At 39.5% G+C, this 16,028-nt stretch overlaps 1 protein-coding gene across 9 annotated transcripts in view; it reads right to left on the bottom strand.

Moving 5' to 3' along the window:
• Positions 1 to 9,931, bottom strand: part of EPHA5 (EPH receptor A5) — a 385,548-nt gene extending 375,617 nt beyond the window's left edge. For all 9 annotated transcript variants that reach the window (XR_006265647.1, XR_006265648.1, XM_043447888.1 and 6 more), the window contains exon 1: positions 8,124 to 9,931. Coding sequence is in view for 7 of the 9 variants with exons in the window: in XM_043447888.1 (XP_043303823.1) it covers positions 8,124 to 8,283 (160 nt within the window). In the remaining 2 variants the exon portion in view is untranslated. The remainder of the gene's footprint in view (positions 1 to 8,123) is intronic.
• Positions 9,932 to 16,028: the final 6,097 nt, after the last annotated feature.

Genomic DNA, 16,028 nt, shown 5'->3' on the forward strand with positions numbered 1-16,028 from the left:
AAATATTTTCCAGTTTTCTCAGAAGGCTGGTTGTATCTCCTTTAGGAGACTTCACGGCAGCATCACTGCACTGCGTAGGGTGTAGAGAGAAGCAAGACCTCTGTCATCATCCAGAAAAATGGGCAGTGGCCACACCTGTCCAGGCGGCACACAGGTAAAAGCTACAACTTGGCTCAGAGACGGCCTGCTGCAGACTGCTGTGCTGAACTGGTGCCAGCCTGGTCTACCTGCTGAGTTTGTCTTCACACAGAAAAGACATTAACAAGCATCTTGGAGCAGGAAGAGACAGTCAGTGCAAAGTAAATAAGTGAACTCTGTGTGTGTGTGTGTCTGTGTGTCTTGCTTAGTCATGTCCGACTCTTTGCAACCCCATAGATTGTAGCAGTAGCACAAAACTGACCGATACCCTAAACTCCTGCACTTCTGACTTAAGAATCCTGCAAAAAATACACAACTTGGTTTGCTACAATCTATGCTCTAACATTAACAACTGTGTCCCATGATTGATTTAACAGAAGACTATATTGTCTGATCACCCCTACTTCCTTGGAGGTATTGGAACTCACAGGCATGGATGAGCTAGTACTCCCTTATTTTGCTCTGACTTTGCATAAATGAAGTATCTGACAGGGGAGGAGGGAAGGAAAGAGGGAGGGAGGAAAAAAGAAAGGAGGAAAATGAGATAGAGAAAGAGAAACAGAGTGGGAAAGGGAAAAAGGAGATATGACAGATGAAAATAAGAGTGTGAAATTATCATAGAAGAAAAAAGACATTACCCATCTCTGAATGAAAGAACAGACTGTATTTGCTCTAAATCTTCCAATACTTAGCCGGAAACATGTTTCCAAGTAGGAACATTTTCTCACAAAGCATATGCAAAACATTTCAACCCTCCGGTTTTGGCTCTTTGATTTCTTTCTTTCTTTTTCTTTTTTTTTAAACAAGATCATTTACTTAACAAAGTTAGGAGCCCAGTTAGTAGAACCAAAGATGTGTGTGATGGATGGAGAAGACAGCCTGGGCAATAGTCCAGCAACTGTAACAGAATTAGAATCACCACAGACACTTTAATCCCAATTATTTCATCTGTGGGGTGTTGAATGCCACAAGTATTTGGCATGACTCAACGAAACTGTGGAACTTACAGAGAAATAAAAGAAACAGAACTAAATGAATGAAATAAAATCAACTAAAGTTATTTCTTTTTTCCATGAGGCTGGGGTTTATATCTTCAGAGTCAGTAAAACAAATGTCAAAATAGAATGGGTATTTGTGTGTCTGTGTGTGTGTTTGCCTGCAAGTATGGTATTTTTTAGTGTTATAAAAAATAAAACCCAAGTACTTTTATTAATACCAAGCTCATAGTGATACCATCTTGACATCCTTCCTTACCCTTTCTTTTGAAAAGCTTCACCACAATCTTAACACAAACCTCACAGGCAGTCCATGTGCACAAACCACTATCATCAGGCCAAGTTCCTGCACTTTGCTTAATAAATGCACAGCAATAAAGCCACGAACACTGAATCACTGCAATGCATGACCTAGGGTCAACTTCTGATCAATGAAGTTTTGTATATTCTAAGAGTTTAAGAATAGTTTAGATGATATTAATAAAGTACCACACACACTGATCAGAGACTAAAGGTTGTGGAATCTACAGGAAAAAAAAAAAAAACCAACCTAGAATAAAGCTTGTCAATGAGACCCTAAAAACAAAAGTCACACACATTTTTAAAAAGGATTTCTGAGCATTTTTTAAATGACAGAAAGGTCTCTTTATGTTCTCTTTAAATTGCTAAAGATTAAAAAATCATTAAAAATTATACCAACAAAAAATGGCAGCTGGTAATAAAAGTCATCATGCTAAGCCTCAGAGTTTTCAAAAACTCCAAGTAATGCATTTACTAAATTATAGTTTTATTTTATAGCTTTGCAACACATGAAATTCTCATTAGAGATACTAGACAACAAACTTGAACTTTTAGAAAAAAAAATGAAAGATCATAAATTCCCACGTTTCACTGGACAGTTCTTATGTACCTTGCAGTGTTTCTTTTTATTTACTTTTTGCTTTACAGTAACATTATACAGGCTAAGAAATTTTTAAGATGATAATGAAATAAGTTAAAAGGGAATTTTAAAATCTGTTTCTCATGAGATTTGTTGACTAGAATTATGTTTTAAGTCATTAAGTGTTTTCTATTGTTGTTTTAATATGAATTTTAAATTAAAGCCTTTTCTTATTTTATGTGACTAGAATGAGGGAAATGAACAAAACCTATACACATGAAACTACAGTGTCAAAGAAAAATGTAAATTTCAATTGAATTCTAATACTCAGGAATACCTGTACTACTATTTGTAATCTGATTTATAAATAGCTATTTCTACTACAATTTATGACATCAGATCCTACTATTTCTGTGGAAAGTTCTCTGTTACAACACCTTGTATATGTTACCAAAATGTATTATAAAAAAAATGAGCTGTTGTCCAAAATTTGGATTTAAAATTCTTAAACCATTTTTCATATTCAAAAGTCAATTTTCGTCTTGTTCAAACACTTTAAAGTCTATTTCATTAACTCTGAATAAACAAACGTCTAGAGAGTCAGAAACTAAAACAGGAAAAGAAAACATACGATAAAGGGAGACCCCCTAAGTATTCTTGCTATTTTGGAAGTTAAAAAACAAAAACTTAAAAATGGGTCATTGACATTTTGATTTAAACATTTTCAATAGAACCAACAATTCAGTTAAGATTTTCACATTGAATAACTATCAAATCTTCCAGTTTTCTAATTCCTATATAATAATACTTTGAAAAGCATTATGAACAGATCAGAGAATCTCCAGTTATTCATTCCTATATTAAATATATATTACTGAATAAATTTATTTTGTTTATTATTTGAAAGTTATGTTTTATTAAACTTTTTGTAAAAATATGAACTTTTAAATTTATTTATCTACTTATTTACTAAATCTATTTATTTTAAAAAATAAAATTATTTTTTTAGCAACCTTTGTACACATGTACAGAAGTGTAAGTTTACCATTTAGTCTGTGATAGAATATATGATACATTTTTCAATGCCAATTAAAAATACCATTAGGAGTGTTTATGTATACAATAGATTAGGATAACACCTTTGAAGAAATCACTATCTATCCAACTGATTATATACACTTTGATTAAATGACTAAATATGCATTTACCCAGTAGAGCATACCAGTAGGAACTATTCTCTATAGATAAATACTGACCGGCCAGAGATAGTACAACAGCAAGAATCATTGAATTTCTATTGTAACAATTTATATTTTTAGCTCTCACATTGCTTTATTGCTTTTATAGTTAATATCACTGTTTCTGGAAAGAAAACAAAAGGACAAATACTGCAATCAATTTTTGATGATTTACAAGCAAGGCTGAATATTGGAACGTCAGTTAATTTTGTTGCTTCATGAAAACTATAGTAAAAGTATTTTAAGATTACTAAAAATATCATAATCATGTTTGAATGATAACATACTTTTGCTAACTTAAATTCAAGTTATTCATTAATAAAATAAAATATATCTGCTCATTTAAATTGAAAAAATAAAGTACAAAGAATCATCAACAATTTTTACATCAGTTTTTTCTTTAAGATATTAAGAACACATTTTTTTAAAAAAGAACATTTGACTCATAAAAGGAAAAATAACTCTAGTTAGTTAATACAATCATGTACATCATATCCTATTTATATAGTTAAAGGTAAAAAGGTTTCTTCCAAATGAAAGAGAAATAAATTGGTCACTCAAGCAAATACCTAAAAAAGGCACACCAAACAAAGGAGATTCAATTGGTCAAGTCAATCAACAAAAGTGTAGTGAAAATAACTAAAGCACTGACATTTTCTCTGCAGTAGCAACAATGAATAAAGTCTAATGTTTAATTAAATGTTTTGGGATTGTTTTGTATATAAATAGCTATATCACCTCATTTTGATATTTCATGTAGAAAAAACCAAAGGATCACATTTTGTAAAGCAGAATGTTAATAATATAAATAATGGCAACTAACACATTTCTAAGCATTAAAAAAAAAAATGAATCCTCTTCCCATACCAACTATATCCTACGTGGACTTAGATAAAGAACTAATAATATTTACAAATGACAATATTATAATAAAAATAGTTTCAGTCAAAGGAGAACACCCATTAGAAATGCAGAAATTGTTCAACCTTTTCCCCGCCTTATATGAGGATATGAAATCCTCTTACATGTCACCCTGACACCCAAGAAGATCTTTGTCTACCTCAAAAAAAGGCTTAAAATTTCAAGACCCAACCTTCTGCTCCCTATTCAAGGTTTATAAAGCAAAAAGCCAAAACTCTACACGGTGCCTTCCTAGTTCCAACAATCTGTAATTCAAACAGGGGTAATGGCTCTCTTTTTTCCTTCAGCAGCATCCTGGTGAGGGAATAATTTTACTGTGGTTTTTCTGTGGGGTCCTGCCTCTTTATCTAAAAGGAAATGAATTACACCGGATGACAAGACCACACAACAAAGCCATTTAGTTTTACAAATCTATTATGTCGGCCAATCGTTTTATGGGCCTGGTCCTATTAGAAACCAAGAAAAAACCCTCAAACAAACTTTCTTCCTTTTCTTTATTTCCATTGAAAGCATCTACAATTTTATGATTGTTTTTCAAACAGTTCAGCACCCCCCCTCAATCTTTCCCCTCATGTGGTGTTTTTTCTTTTTTTCTCCCTCAGAGTCCCTCCATCCCACTTCCTCAAACATACAAAACATTCAGAGACAAGAAACTGGACTTTTCAAATACAAACTGCTGACAACTGTCAGAAGCACTTTACTGGGACATTACTAACTGTAGCTTCAATGAATTAAGCTTGATTCACTGCGGGTGAATCATTTTCAATGCAGAGTTGTTCAGCAGTAATTGGCCAAGAATCCCTGCTGCGAAAAGCACTTGTCAAGTAATGCTTGTTTACAAATATATCTCCCAACAGCAAAAAGTGGCAGTTACTGGATAAGTTCAAGGCCACCTCCAATATTCATAACAGTGGACATGCTTCCTTTATTTACGAAATCTATTAAATTTTTCACTTGTTGATACACTTGCTAATATCTGTCCTGCCTGATCAATCTTAGAGAAATGTTTTGCCTTATATATGCCTCTGAAGTATTCTACAATAAAAGTCTTATGTATTATACTGTAGCTCAAAGGTTTCTTCCACATGTACTCATGCCTAACACTTGTAGTAAGACAACTAAAGATATATTTACCGTATCCTAGGGTTCAGGCTACAGAGTAAATTTTCCTCTTATTTCTATTACCCAGTGTATTTTAACATTTATTTCATATCAGTCCAAGATTCTAGATATACATTTGACTTTTTCTGTTCAATTTTGCTTATTTCTGTCAACCAAACTTAAATTTTAAACATGACTAGAGTACCAATTATAAAAGTAAACTTCCATTTATTTCTACCTGACTTGAATGTTTTTCATCACATAACAGGAGCATTTGTAACATACACTTATATAATGGATATGTACACTACAGTCTGAGAAGTCACAAAGCATCTATAGGTTGCAGAAAGCACAGTATAGAACAAGTTTTTAAAGGAGTCAGTGCACACATAAAATCTTTCTTTCAAAGTTCCTTCAGAAACAATCAAAAGCAAACTTGAAAACTCTAATCTGAATCTTTAAATAAATAAACTGCTGTTATAAATATCTTATATTCTTGTTCTTTGATTAGAATAGCAGCATCATGGAGAAACAAAAAGAACATATGAATAAATAGCGAAGGTCTGGCATTACACTAACAGAAAACTGTTGGGCAGAGAAGGGATGTAGCAGATGAAACATACAAATATATACATACATACATATATATATATGTACATGTAAAATAGTAAAATTTTATTTCTAATTATGTAAAATAGTGTAGTTACAAAATGTGCCCCAAACAACAGACATGCTTTTATTTCTAGTGTCTTCAGAACACTGGTTGGTAAAGTACCACTCACTGTTGGTTAGACCCCTGCAATCCCCATCTCACTGACGCCCAAGTTTTGCTGTTCCACTCGCTGGGAAAGGACAGCACAACCTGTGGGTATTAAGTCTGTGATATCAGCCAGTCTACCTTCCACAGACTCCAGGTCCTCCTGCAACACCACAGGAGACCCTGCTTCCCTCCATTTCCTTTTGCCTCTTCTCTCTGCAGTCTGGACCCTTATTCCCATTTAGCGCCACCCTCCCTGAGACTTCATTTCTCCTTCCCTAACCAAGAGCTACTACTCCTTTACACCTCTGCATAAGCCCCTTCCCTCATCATACTTAAGGGGGAAAAAGGAAGAAACGTAACGAGAACACACGAAAGAATAAAAAATGATATTACTATTACTCTTTAAATCCAAACCAGGTCGCCCCTTTCAATAGAGTAAGACAGTTAATAAAAGGACTCCTAACCCTGTCATAATTCTCCGGGCTTCTAACATATAAGGACACGACTTCAGAAAACACTTTTTCAACTTTACCAGGGAGGTTAAAAATGCAGACTGCTTGTGTTAAGCATGGGGTATTGTAGGCAGGTAAGTAGATGGGTAGGTAGGCAGATAGACAGATGGATAGATAGATAGATCGAGCTACATATAACCCCTAAATCAGATTTTTTAAAACAAATTTGGAGGGTAAAGACAGAAGCTCACGGAGTGGGGAGAGGAGTATCGATCCTTCCTGTTTTTCACACGGTTCCTAGGGAGCTGGCAGCGCTCCGAGACCAGCTCAGCCCCTTTCCCTATAGCCAAGGCACACACAACCCGTGCAAGTCACGAGGACACACACGACCCCGCCGCTGCTGCTTCATCTTTCCGGTCCCGCGTCCCCTGCCCCACGAGTGGAAGGAAATTTTTAAGGTTCTGTGCCTCACTCGAGGCATCCGGGGCTCCAAATCGAAACCCCAACCTTCCCGCCGAGGTGGTAGGTTTTTGATGTTTTCGTGGTGGAGCTGACCACCCAGACCCCATCTTCTCGTAACCCACATGGGATCTGAGATGATGCCCCCACCTTGGAGGGCTGCGCGGTCCGGGCGCGGGAGAGAACCCGGAGGCCGAGGGCGGCGAGCCGAGCGGCTTGAGCCCAGATCCGGAAGCCAGGAGCGCCGCGCAGGTGCCGCTCCCTTGCCGGCCCTACTCTCCGCGTGCAAGGCGGGGACAGTCTTCTGGGTCCGGAGCGCGGGATGGGGGATAGGGGAGAGAGCTGGGGACTCTAGGATCCCGAACGGAGCTTTTCCCTTTCGGAAACGTGGGGGAGACCCGATTCGATGGGTTCCAGCATCACCTTCCAGGCGGCGACACTCCCCTCCCCCGAACCCTCCGCCTCCCACTGCATCCCACCTTCCAGACTTCTTTCCATTTCGTCTGGGTGATCACACGACCCCCAAAGTGCGGCACACCCCCACAGTGTGAGGCGCTGTCCGTCCTTCTCCATCCCCCCTCCGGCGAGAAATAAAAGCTCTTACCACCCACCCTAGAATAGCAGCTGGCGATGCCCTAAATAACAGCTCCCAGAAGGCACTTTACCCCAAAATAAAACCATCCAGCCACCCCCACCAGGTTCCCCATCCCCAGCCACCCCCACCACGTTCCCCATCCTCAGCCCCAAATAACGGTTTCTAAAATCCCCACCGCTCCCGAGATCCCCGTCACTGCGCTTCAAACAGTTCCCACTCCTAAAAGCCCGAAATGCCACTTCCCCAGGCGCTTCAAGTGGGACCCAGCCGCACCCAGCCTCCCGGCGCGGGTCGCGGAGCCTTCTATCCTTCCGGCTTCCAACTTCCCAGCCCCCCCAATCAGCCTAGGTCCGCAGGCAGGTTCCGCGCCGAGCGCTTCGCGGCTAAAGTCAAACAATGCGAGTGGAGACGGCTGAGCACCGGAGGGAAAAAGCTAAGCGAGAGCGGACGGCCCATGCTAGCTCCGGAAGAGGGGTGCGATTTCGGCCGCGGCGGCCGCGTCCAGCCCGCCAGGACCCGCGCTGCCAGGCCCCGCCTCGCCCCTCCGCCCCGGGACGCCGCGGTCCCCACCCCCACGGCTCTACCTTCGTTGCTGGGGCTGGCCAGGAGGGTCCGGAGCGCGGCGCACAGGAGAAGGCAGGTCCAGAGGGGCGCCCTGCGAGGTGCGGAGGAGCAGCCGGCCAGGGACGCGGGGGTGCTGGGGGGCCGCCGGCGCCCCGCGCCCCGGGGCCCCGAGCCCCGCATCTTGTCCTCGCCGCCTCCGCCGCCGCTGTCCCGCGCCGCTCAGTCCACGGCTCTCGCCTTGCGGAGGGCGCGAGAGAGGCTCGCGGTTCCTCCCCGTTCCCCGCAGGCTCCTTCACCTTCGGGCCCGCGGCTCGCCCCAGTGCGGGGACCGCGGGGCTTCCCGGCCGGCTGAAGTTTGCTTCCGGAGCCCCACACCCTCCTCTCCGCTGGGGTTAAATGAAATACTAGTGACGGCGGACAGTGCAATTCGGGACAGGACTCGAGGGTGTCGAGAAGGTCCCGCGTCCCGTTCCGTGCCTCTTTATAGACTTTTAAGGATGGAGGTCTTGGAAATGCCACTGGAGGGAGGGGAGGGGGAGATAAAAGCTCCTTTTCAGTCTTCAGGGCTGAAATGGACGAAGGTGAGGAAGACAAGTCATCTTAGGTCAAGAAGAAATTCTCGGTAAAAAGAGGAGAAAAAAGGCAGGGTGGCTAAGGAGAAAGGAAGAGGAGTTGGGGAAAAAACAGGGTGTGGGAAAGACGAGCAAGGCGAGCGGAGGAAAAGATCTGGAGAGTTCAAAGACGCCAGCAGAAGGAAAGAGCTGCGGGCTGAGCACCGACGAGCGAGGCAGCGGCGGCAGCGGCGGCCCGGAGCCCGGGGGCTCCCGCGGCTCGGGGAGGAGGCGGCGTGTGCGCGGCCAGGCTGGCGAGCTCGGAACTGCACCGCCACAGCGCGCTCCTGCTGAGTCTGGAGCTCCGGCGTCTCCTCGGCCTCCCGCTCCGCGCCTGCCACCCTCCTCCCGCCTCCGCCTCCTCCTCCTCGCGGCTCCCCCTCCCGCGGCGGCTCGCAGCCTCGCCAGTGAGAATCTACTGTAAGCGCGAGTTGCTCAGACGGAGTCCCACACCCGCGGAGGGAAGTGATCTGGCGGCTGCCGCGGTGAGTGTTGCCTAGCGGTGTCCGGGAGAGGCGCGTCTTCCTCCGCGGATAATTAGGGCGAAGAATTCTCCTGACGACGCCTGCCAAGACCCGGGCTCCCGGGAGGCTGAAGGGAAACCAGCCCCAGTTCAGCAGGCAGCCTTCAGAGGAGCGGGGCCCTGGGTTTGGCCGACCGCCTGCTGCCCGCCGCAAGCTTGTGGCATCGACAACCTTGTCACACCGCCCAGCATTCCTAGGCTCTGCGAGTCCGTGGCTAGTTTATTTAACACCCTTAACCGCTTACTGCTACTGACCCGCTCTATTCTTTCAATACTTTGGCGGCTGGAATGAGATAATTAGTCAACGTTTTCTTCCAAGTAAATGGCAGACTGTCCAAATACAGAGACGGTAGCTACGATTGAGATTTCAGGGAGGCAAGGAATTTGTCGATTGAGAATTGTGGTGTGCCGCGTACTTTAAGAAGTGATGATTTAATTCATCAATCTCACTGATGGAGTGTTTTATGTTTTAGAAATTATATGATATGCAGATTTATGAAATTAATTCCAGTGAAATTAATTTCTTGTGTTCTGCTGCATTGAGACACAAATAATTTAGAAAAACTGTTGAAAACAATCAACTTGCCATGTTTCATCTCTATTATGTCTGCTCTTGCTTTATTTTTCTTCAATTTTCTCATTAATTTTTTTCAAAAAGGTCCATCTGAAGAGCAGTTCTAGTATACTAGCATTGAAAAAAAGACTGCAAATAAAACTTCTACAAAAAAGTGTGATTTTAGAAGGAAAGATATCTCATTTAATTTGGTGCATAGTAACTACTGTAAAGACTGGGTTTTCACCCACACCCTTAAGGCAGGTCTGCTCATCAACTTTAATAGTCAGCGCCTTGTTTGTATTCACAATAAATTTCTCAAAATGATTAGCTGATGACATTTGTTTTTTGTTTAAATACTTGCAATAAAGATGAAAGAATAAAGCAGCGGTGATGCAATTTTGGAAAGAGGTGGAAGCTCATCTTCGATTATTTTTTTCCCCTGAAATGTTTTGGCACCAGAAATCTAAAAACAGCTTCTTTCTATTAAAACGTTCTCCAAATGATTGAAGCAAATTTAGAGGAATGTCAGTGAATCATTCTTTCAGTTGGGCAAAAAGCTTCACAGTGAGATGCAAAGTTAAAGTCTATGCTTCTATTTGAAGACCATTGAGAATGTAAACTACTCCCCCTAAATTTAGTTGAGCTATTTAAAAATATCCAAACAGACTATCAAGGAAGTTATCTAAAGTCTGAACTATCATGAACACATGATAATGTGCGTGAAACACAGGCACTTGAATGGGCCTTTGAGCTTGTTTCACTTCTTCAGGACTTGTATCCAGTAAAATGAGGGATTTGGAGAAGATGATCTTCAAGTTCTCTTCTCTTCCTTAGTCCTTTATCTTCTCTTTTTCTATTCTTGGCATTTCTGTTACTATTCTGTTCATCTGCCTCCAATTATTTACCTTTGACTGCAAAATTACCAGATTTCTTCAGCCTTTCTTTGAAAACCTTCTACTCCGAAGAACTTAAACAAATTTTCTATTTTATTTTACACTAAAATTTTCAATTCAGTATTCCCTAAAATGTCTCATGCTTCTCTGCCTTACATCTGGCACTCCATTCTACAGAAGTTTCACCTCCTAAAAATGTTTAACACTTCCGCAAGCTCTTCCCCTCACGCACATCTCTCATCTAAAACCCTAGTCAGTGTCCAAGGAGACTCAAACATTCAAGACTGATGTTTTCTCTTCTAAGAAAGAAACGATTTGGTTTTCCTCCCCCAAATATCCATAGCTTATGTTTTATGTCAGTCAACACAGTGACAATACTTCCCGAATGAAAAACCGGAACAAATTATCTAAGTATTCAATATATATATTGGGATAAAGAGAGGTTAGACTAGGTACGCCAAAGAAAACCTGAGACATTGTTCCCTAAGGTGGGAGTTATGCTATCTTCTCCTTAAGGGGCTGAGAATACAGAATGCAAAATCCTTTGTATTCTCTACCTTAAATAGCAGCCATCTTTCTCATGATTGTTTAATAATATTTATTACATATCTTTGAAAGAATGAACAGCTGTAACATGAACCCCAGTGACAGAAATGAAAGCCATTTTTTTGTCTAATGAAGGTTAATCAGAGAAGACAATGAGAGTGCTTTCTCTTGGGCCTCAATCTCAAAGGAAATCTTATATTTGAGCATGTGTTGATTTCTTCACTTAGAAATACTCAGCATACTTACATTGAATGATGACACTGCATGAAAATTAGTTTTTGTGTGTTTTTTTTTTTTTTTACTTCATACAACTGCTTTGCACAAGAAAGGCAATGATATTTGCATTTCTCATTGTTCTGGATAACTGCTATGGCCTCTAAATGGTGAAAGTAACTGATGTCAACCCAGATCGCTGCTTGGATCTGACTTTTGTTCTAAGCTTCCATGAAAAAAAAAAAAAAAGATGTTCAGAATGACCTTAAAGTGACATGCTGAATGGTTCAGTTCAGTTCAGTTCAGTTGCTCAGTTGTATCTGATTCTTTATGACCCCATAAACCACAGCACGCCAGGCCTCCCTGTCCATCACCAACTCTTGGAATCCACCCAAACCCATGTCCATTGATGCAGTGATGCCATCCAACAATCTTATCCTCTGTCATCCCCTTCTCCTACTGCACTCAATCTTTCCCAGCATCAGGGTCTTTTCCAATGAGTCAGCTCTTTGCATCAGGTAGCTAAAGTATTGGAGTTTCGACTTCAACATCAGTCCTTCCAATGAACACCCAAGACTGATCTCCTTTAAGATGGACTGGTTGGATCTCCTTTCAGTCCAAGGGACTCTCAAGAGTCTTCTCCAACACCACAGTTCAAAAGCATCAAGTCTTCGGTGCTCAGCTTTCTTTATAGTCCAACTCTCATATCCTTACATGACTAGTGGAAAAACCATAGCCTTGACCAGATGGACATTTGTTGCCAAAGTGATGTCTCTGCTTTTTAATATGCTGTCTTTGTTGCTCATAACTTCCCTTCCAAGGAGTAAGCATCTTTAATTTCATAGCTGTGATTTTGGAGCCCAGAAAAATAAAGTCAGCCACTGTTTCCACTGTTTCCCCATCTATTTGCCATGAAGTGATGGGACCGGATGCCATGATCTTAGTTTACTGAATGTTAGGCTTTAAGCCAACTTTTTCACTCTCCTCTTTCACTTTCATCAAGAGGCTTTTTAGTTCCTCTTCACTCTCTGCCATAAGGGTGGTGTCATCTGCATATCTGAGGTTATTGATATTTCTCCCAGCAACCTTGATTCTAGCTTGTGCTTCCTCCAGCCAACCATTTCTCGTGATGTACTCTGCATATAAGTTAAATAAGCAGGGTGACAATAAACAGCCTTGACATACTCCTTTTCCTGTTTGGAACCAGTCTGTTGTTCCAGTTTTAATTGTTGCTTCCTGACCTGCATACAGAGTCAGGTCAGGTGGTCTGGTATTCCCATCTCTTTAAGAATTTTCCACAGTTTATTGTGATCCACACAGTCAAAGGCTTTGACATAGTGAATAAAGCAGAAGTAGATGTTTTTCTGGAACTCTCTTGCTTTTTTGATGATCCAGCAGATGTTGGCAATTTGATCTCTGGTTCCTCTGCCTTTTGTAAAAGCAACTTGAACATCTAGAAGTTCATAGTTCACATATTGCTGAAGCCTGGCTTGGAGAATTTTGAGCATTACTTTACTAGCGTGTGAGATGAGTGCAATTGTGGAGTAGTTTGAGCATTCTTTGGCATTGCCTGAAAGTGAAAGTCGCATCTGACTGTTTGTGACCCCATGGACTATACAGTCCATGGAATTCTCCAGGCCAGAATACTGGAGTGAATAGCCTTTCCCTTCTCCAGGGGATCTTCCCAACCTAGAGATGCAACCCAGACCTTGTGCATTGCAGGTGGATTCTTTACCAGCTGAGCAACCAGGGAAGCCCAAGAATATTGGAGTGGGTAGGCTATCTCTTCTCCAGTGGATCTTTGTGACCCAGGATTCAAATAAGGACAACCTGCATTGCAGGTGGAATTTTTACCAACTGAGCTAGTGAAACCTATAGTTACTATAGGTAAAGGTACTATAGTTAAATTCAATGTATTAATAAACCTGAATATATCTTCACTGCATTCAAGGTACAACAACAGAAACAATTTTAATAAGCAGACTTGCTAGTATTTACTGGTAATTTGTTATGATAAAGCATCATGTGATGTTTTACATTAATTATTTTACTTAATGCTAACACTCCATCATGCCTATGTTAGTCCCATGTTGATGAAGTCAAAACTAACATAATGAGGTAAGCAACATAGGTAGTCCAACAACTGGTAAGATGTGGTCACTTTAACTCACGGCACTGACTCTGTGTGAGAAAAATGTAATGTCGTACAAGTAAAGAATCAATTTGATAACCATTTGATCAGGAAAAAAAGAGGACTACCCAAGAACTCTGCATTAATGGAAACAATTAATACATAAAAATATTCCAATTTTCAGGTTTATTTGAATCTAAAATGAATTAGCCAAATAGGCCAGATAGATAAATAGGAGAAAATAAGAAAGGAAGGATCCTAAATGAGTAATACGTGAAGAAAAAGACTGTCTCATGTACAGAAAAACAAATATACAACTTGTATGTGTACAGTGGAGAGAATGGACCAAATCAAGAAAATAACAAGACTGAGATATGCCATTTTTGCCAAATAGCAGGAAGCTCATGTAAACCATGGTAGAAAACACAAGCAGCAATGTTTATAAAAATAATCTAAACAAAATTTCATAAACCAAAGAACATGTTTCCTAAAATATTATGTAATCTTAGCAATTTTTTACATAATTTTAAAATATTTTTATCACTTAGCTATATCCTTTCCTTGGAACAATTTGGGGGAAAAAAGGCAAAGTAAAATTTAACCCTTGGTAGATTTTAAATATGAAATTCTAAGATTTAGAAACATATTAGAAACTCTAATGAAACTATAAGATGCTCTAATGAAGTTACTTTTTGAGCTCCATAAATTCCTGAAAAAGATAGATATATGGTGATGTCAGTTATTTTGATGCCAAAGATAAAGCTTGATTAAAATATATTTACGCAATGAATAGTATCTCTTGAAGTTCACAACCAAATTAATGCTACTATATTCATTGTTTTATGTTACATTTTAATTTAATTAACATAAGAGCAATTTTTTTTTTAAGATTTTTTAAGGTCCTAGAATCCCTTTCCTCTATTAATGACCCAAAGTTTTATCTAACAAAGTTAGATTTAATTTTATTTAAATCTATTTGATTATCAGTTGGGTGTTTAGTTTTTAAAATGAATTAATAGTATTTTAATTCATTAAAGTGTAAATATATGTTATTTCTTTTCTTAGCACTGCATTAAATCATGACTCATCAAAACTTCACCTATTATACAGGTTCAAATCATAATCAGCGCTCATTATTTTCCCACAGAAAAATGAACATGGAGAACAGAAAATATTCCAGTATTTTTGAGTGTTAACAGAGGGTCTTGTAATGAAGAACAAGGAACAAGATATTCAAATAAATTATAGGGATTCCAAAGAGCTACCAATTCTTATTGTTGGCAGTGGTTGGCTTTTTCTCGAAGGTTTCCCAGACTGCAGTGTACTAGGGAGGCCAGGGCTGCTGAAGTTGATGAGGAACCACACTGATTGCCTCCAGCATCTTGGATAACTGGCGTCATATGAAGACACAGACGCTGAAATAACAAGGACTCTCGAGGGCTGAAGAAGTAGGAAAGGTGTGCTCCGGAAAGTTACAAGCTTGAAAATTCCACTTTTCTAATCACCTTCTGGACTCCAGAAGTCTTTGCTGATATGTGAAAAATAAGCTGTATTATTTTTCACATTCAGAGAAATGTTTTTATTAAATTCAACGAATATATTGACTTGAAATTCATAACAATCCACTCATATAAGAACATATTTTATAATAAAATTAACTATAGTTTGCTGGGGGGAAAATTGATATAATTGCTCAATAGCATAAGTAAATAAGGGGTACCTTTGCAACCAGGCTTTTGTTGACTATCCATGGAAGAGGCTCCTAGGTAAAATGGATATTGATAATCTCAAGTACTCACTCTCATATTCTACTGGTGAGAAGTGAATCCAGAATATCTTTTATAGGGTGGTTACACAATTTTATTGTGGCCTTTAAAATCTGGATAGCTTTACATTCAACAATTATACTTCTTAAAATTCAAGGAAATGTATTAATTTAAATGGAATAAATGATTAAACAAAGTTATTTTTAATGTATAAAAATAAAAATACTTATGTTCAATAAAAAATGCTAAATGCATCTGTATAATAAAATACTATGGAACCATTTAAATGATTGGAAGAATATCTATGTACATCAAAAAGATAGTATAGTTGAAATTATAAAGGCATATACAAAGTATTTTTTCAATATGATATGTCCCATTAATGATATTTGTATATGACTGGTGAGATAATTTATACCTTTTCATTTTTTTTTGTACCAATAGCATTTATTATTGTGCAACAAGTGAAAAATTGAAGTAAAACTTTCCAGAAGAAGATGTGTATGTACCTATACACACACACACACACACACACACACACACACACACACAGAAAGAAAAAATAAAAGAGGAGAAATAAGAATAGAAAATTGAAATATGGTGATAATGAGTAAACTTATACTACAATACCATAAATTATATAATAAAGTGATATCAGTTAGCCCCTGCTGCTGCTGCTGCTAAGT

Source organism: Cervus canadensis, chromosome 26, assembly GCF_019320065.1.
Source record: "Cervus canadensis isolate Bull #8, Minnesota chromosome 26, ASM1932006v1, whole genome shotgun sequence".
In the NCBI taxonomy this organism is placed as follows: domain Eukaryota; kingdom Metazoa; phylum Chordata; class Mammalia; order Artiodactyla; family Cervidae; genus Cervus; species Cervus canadensis.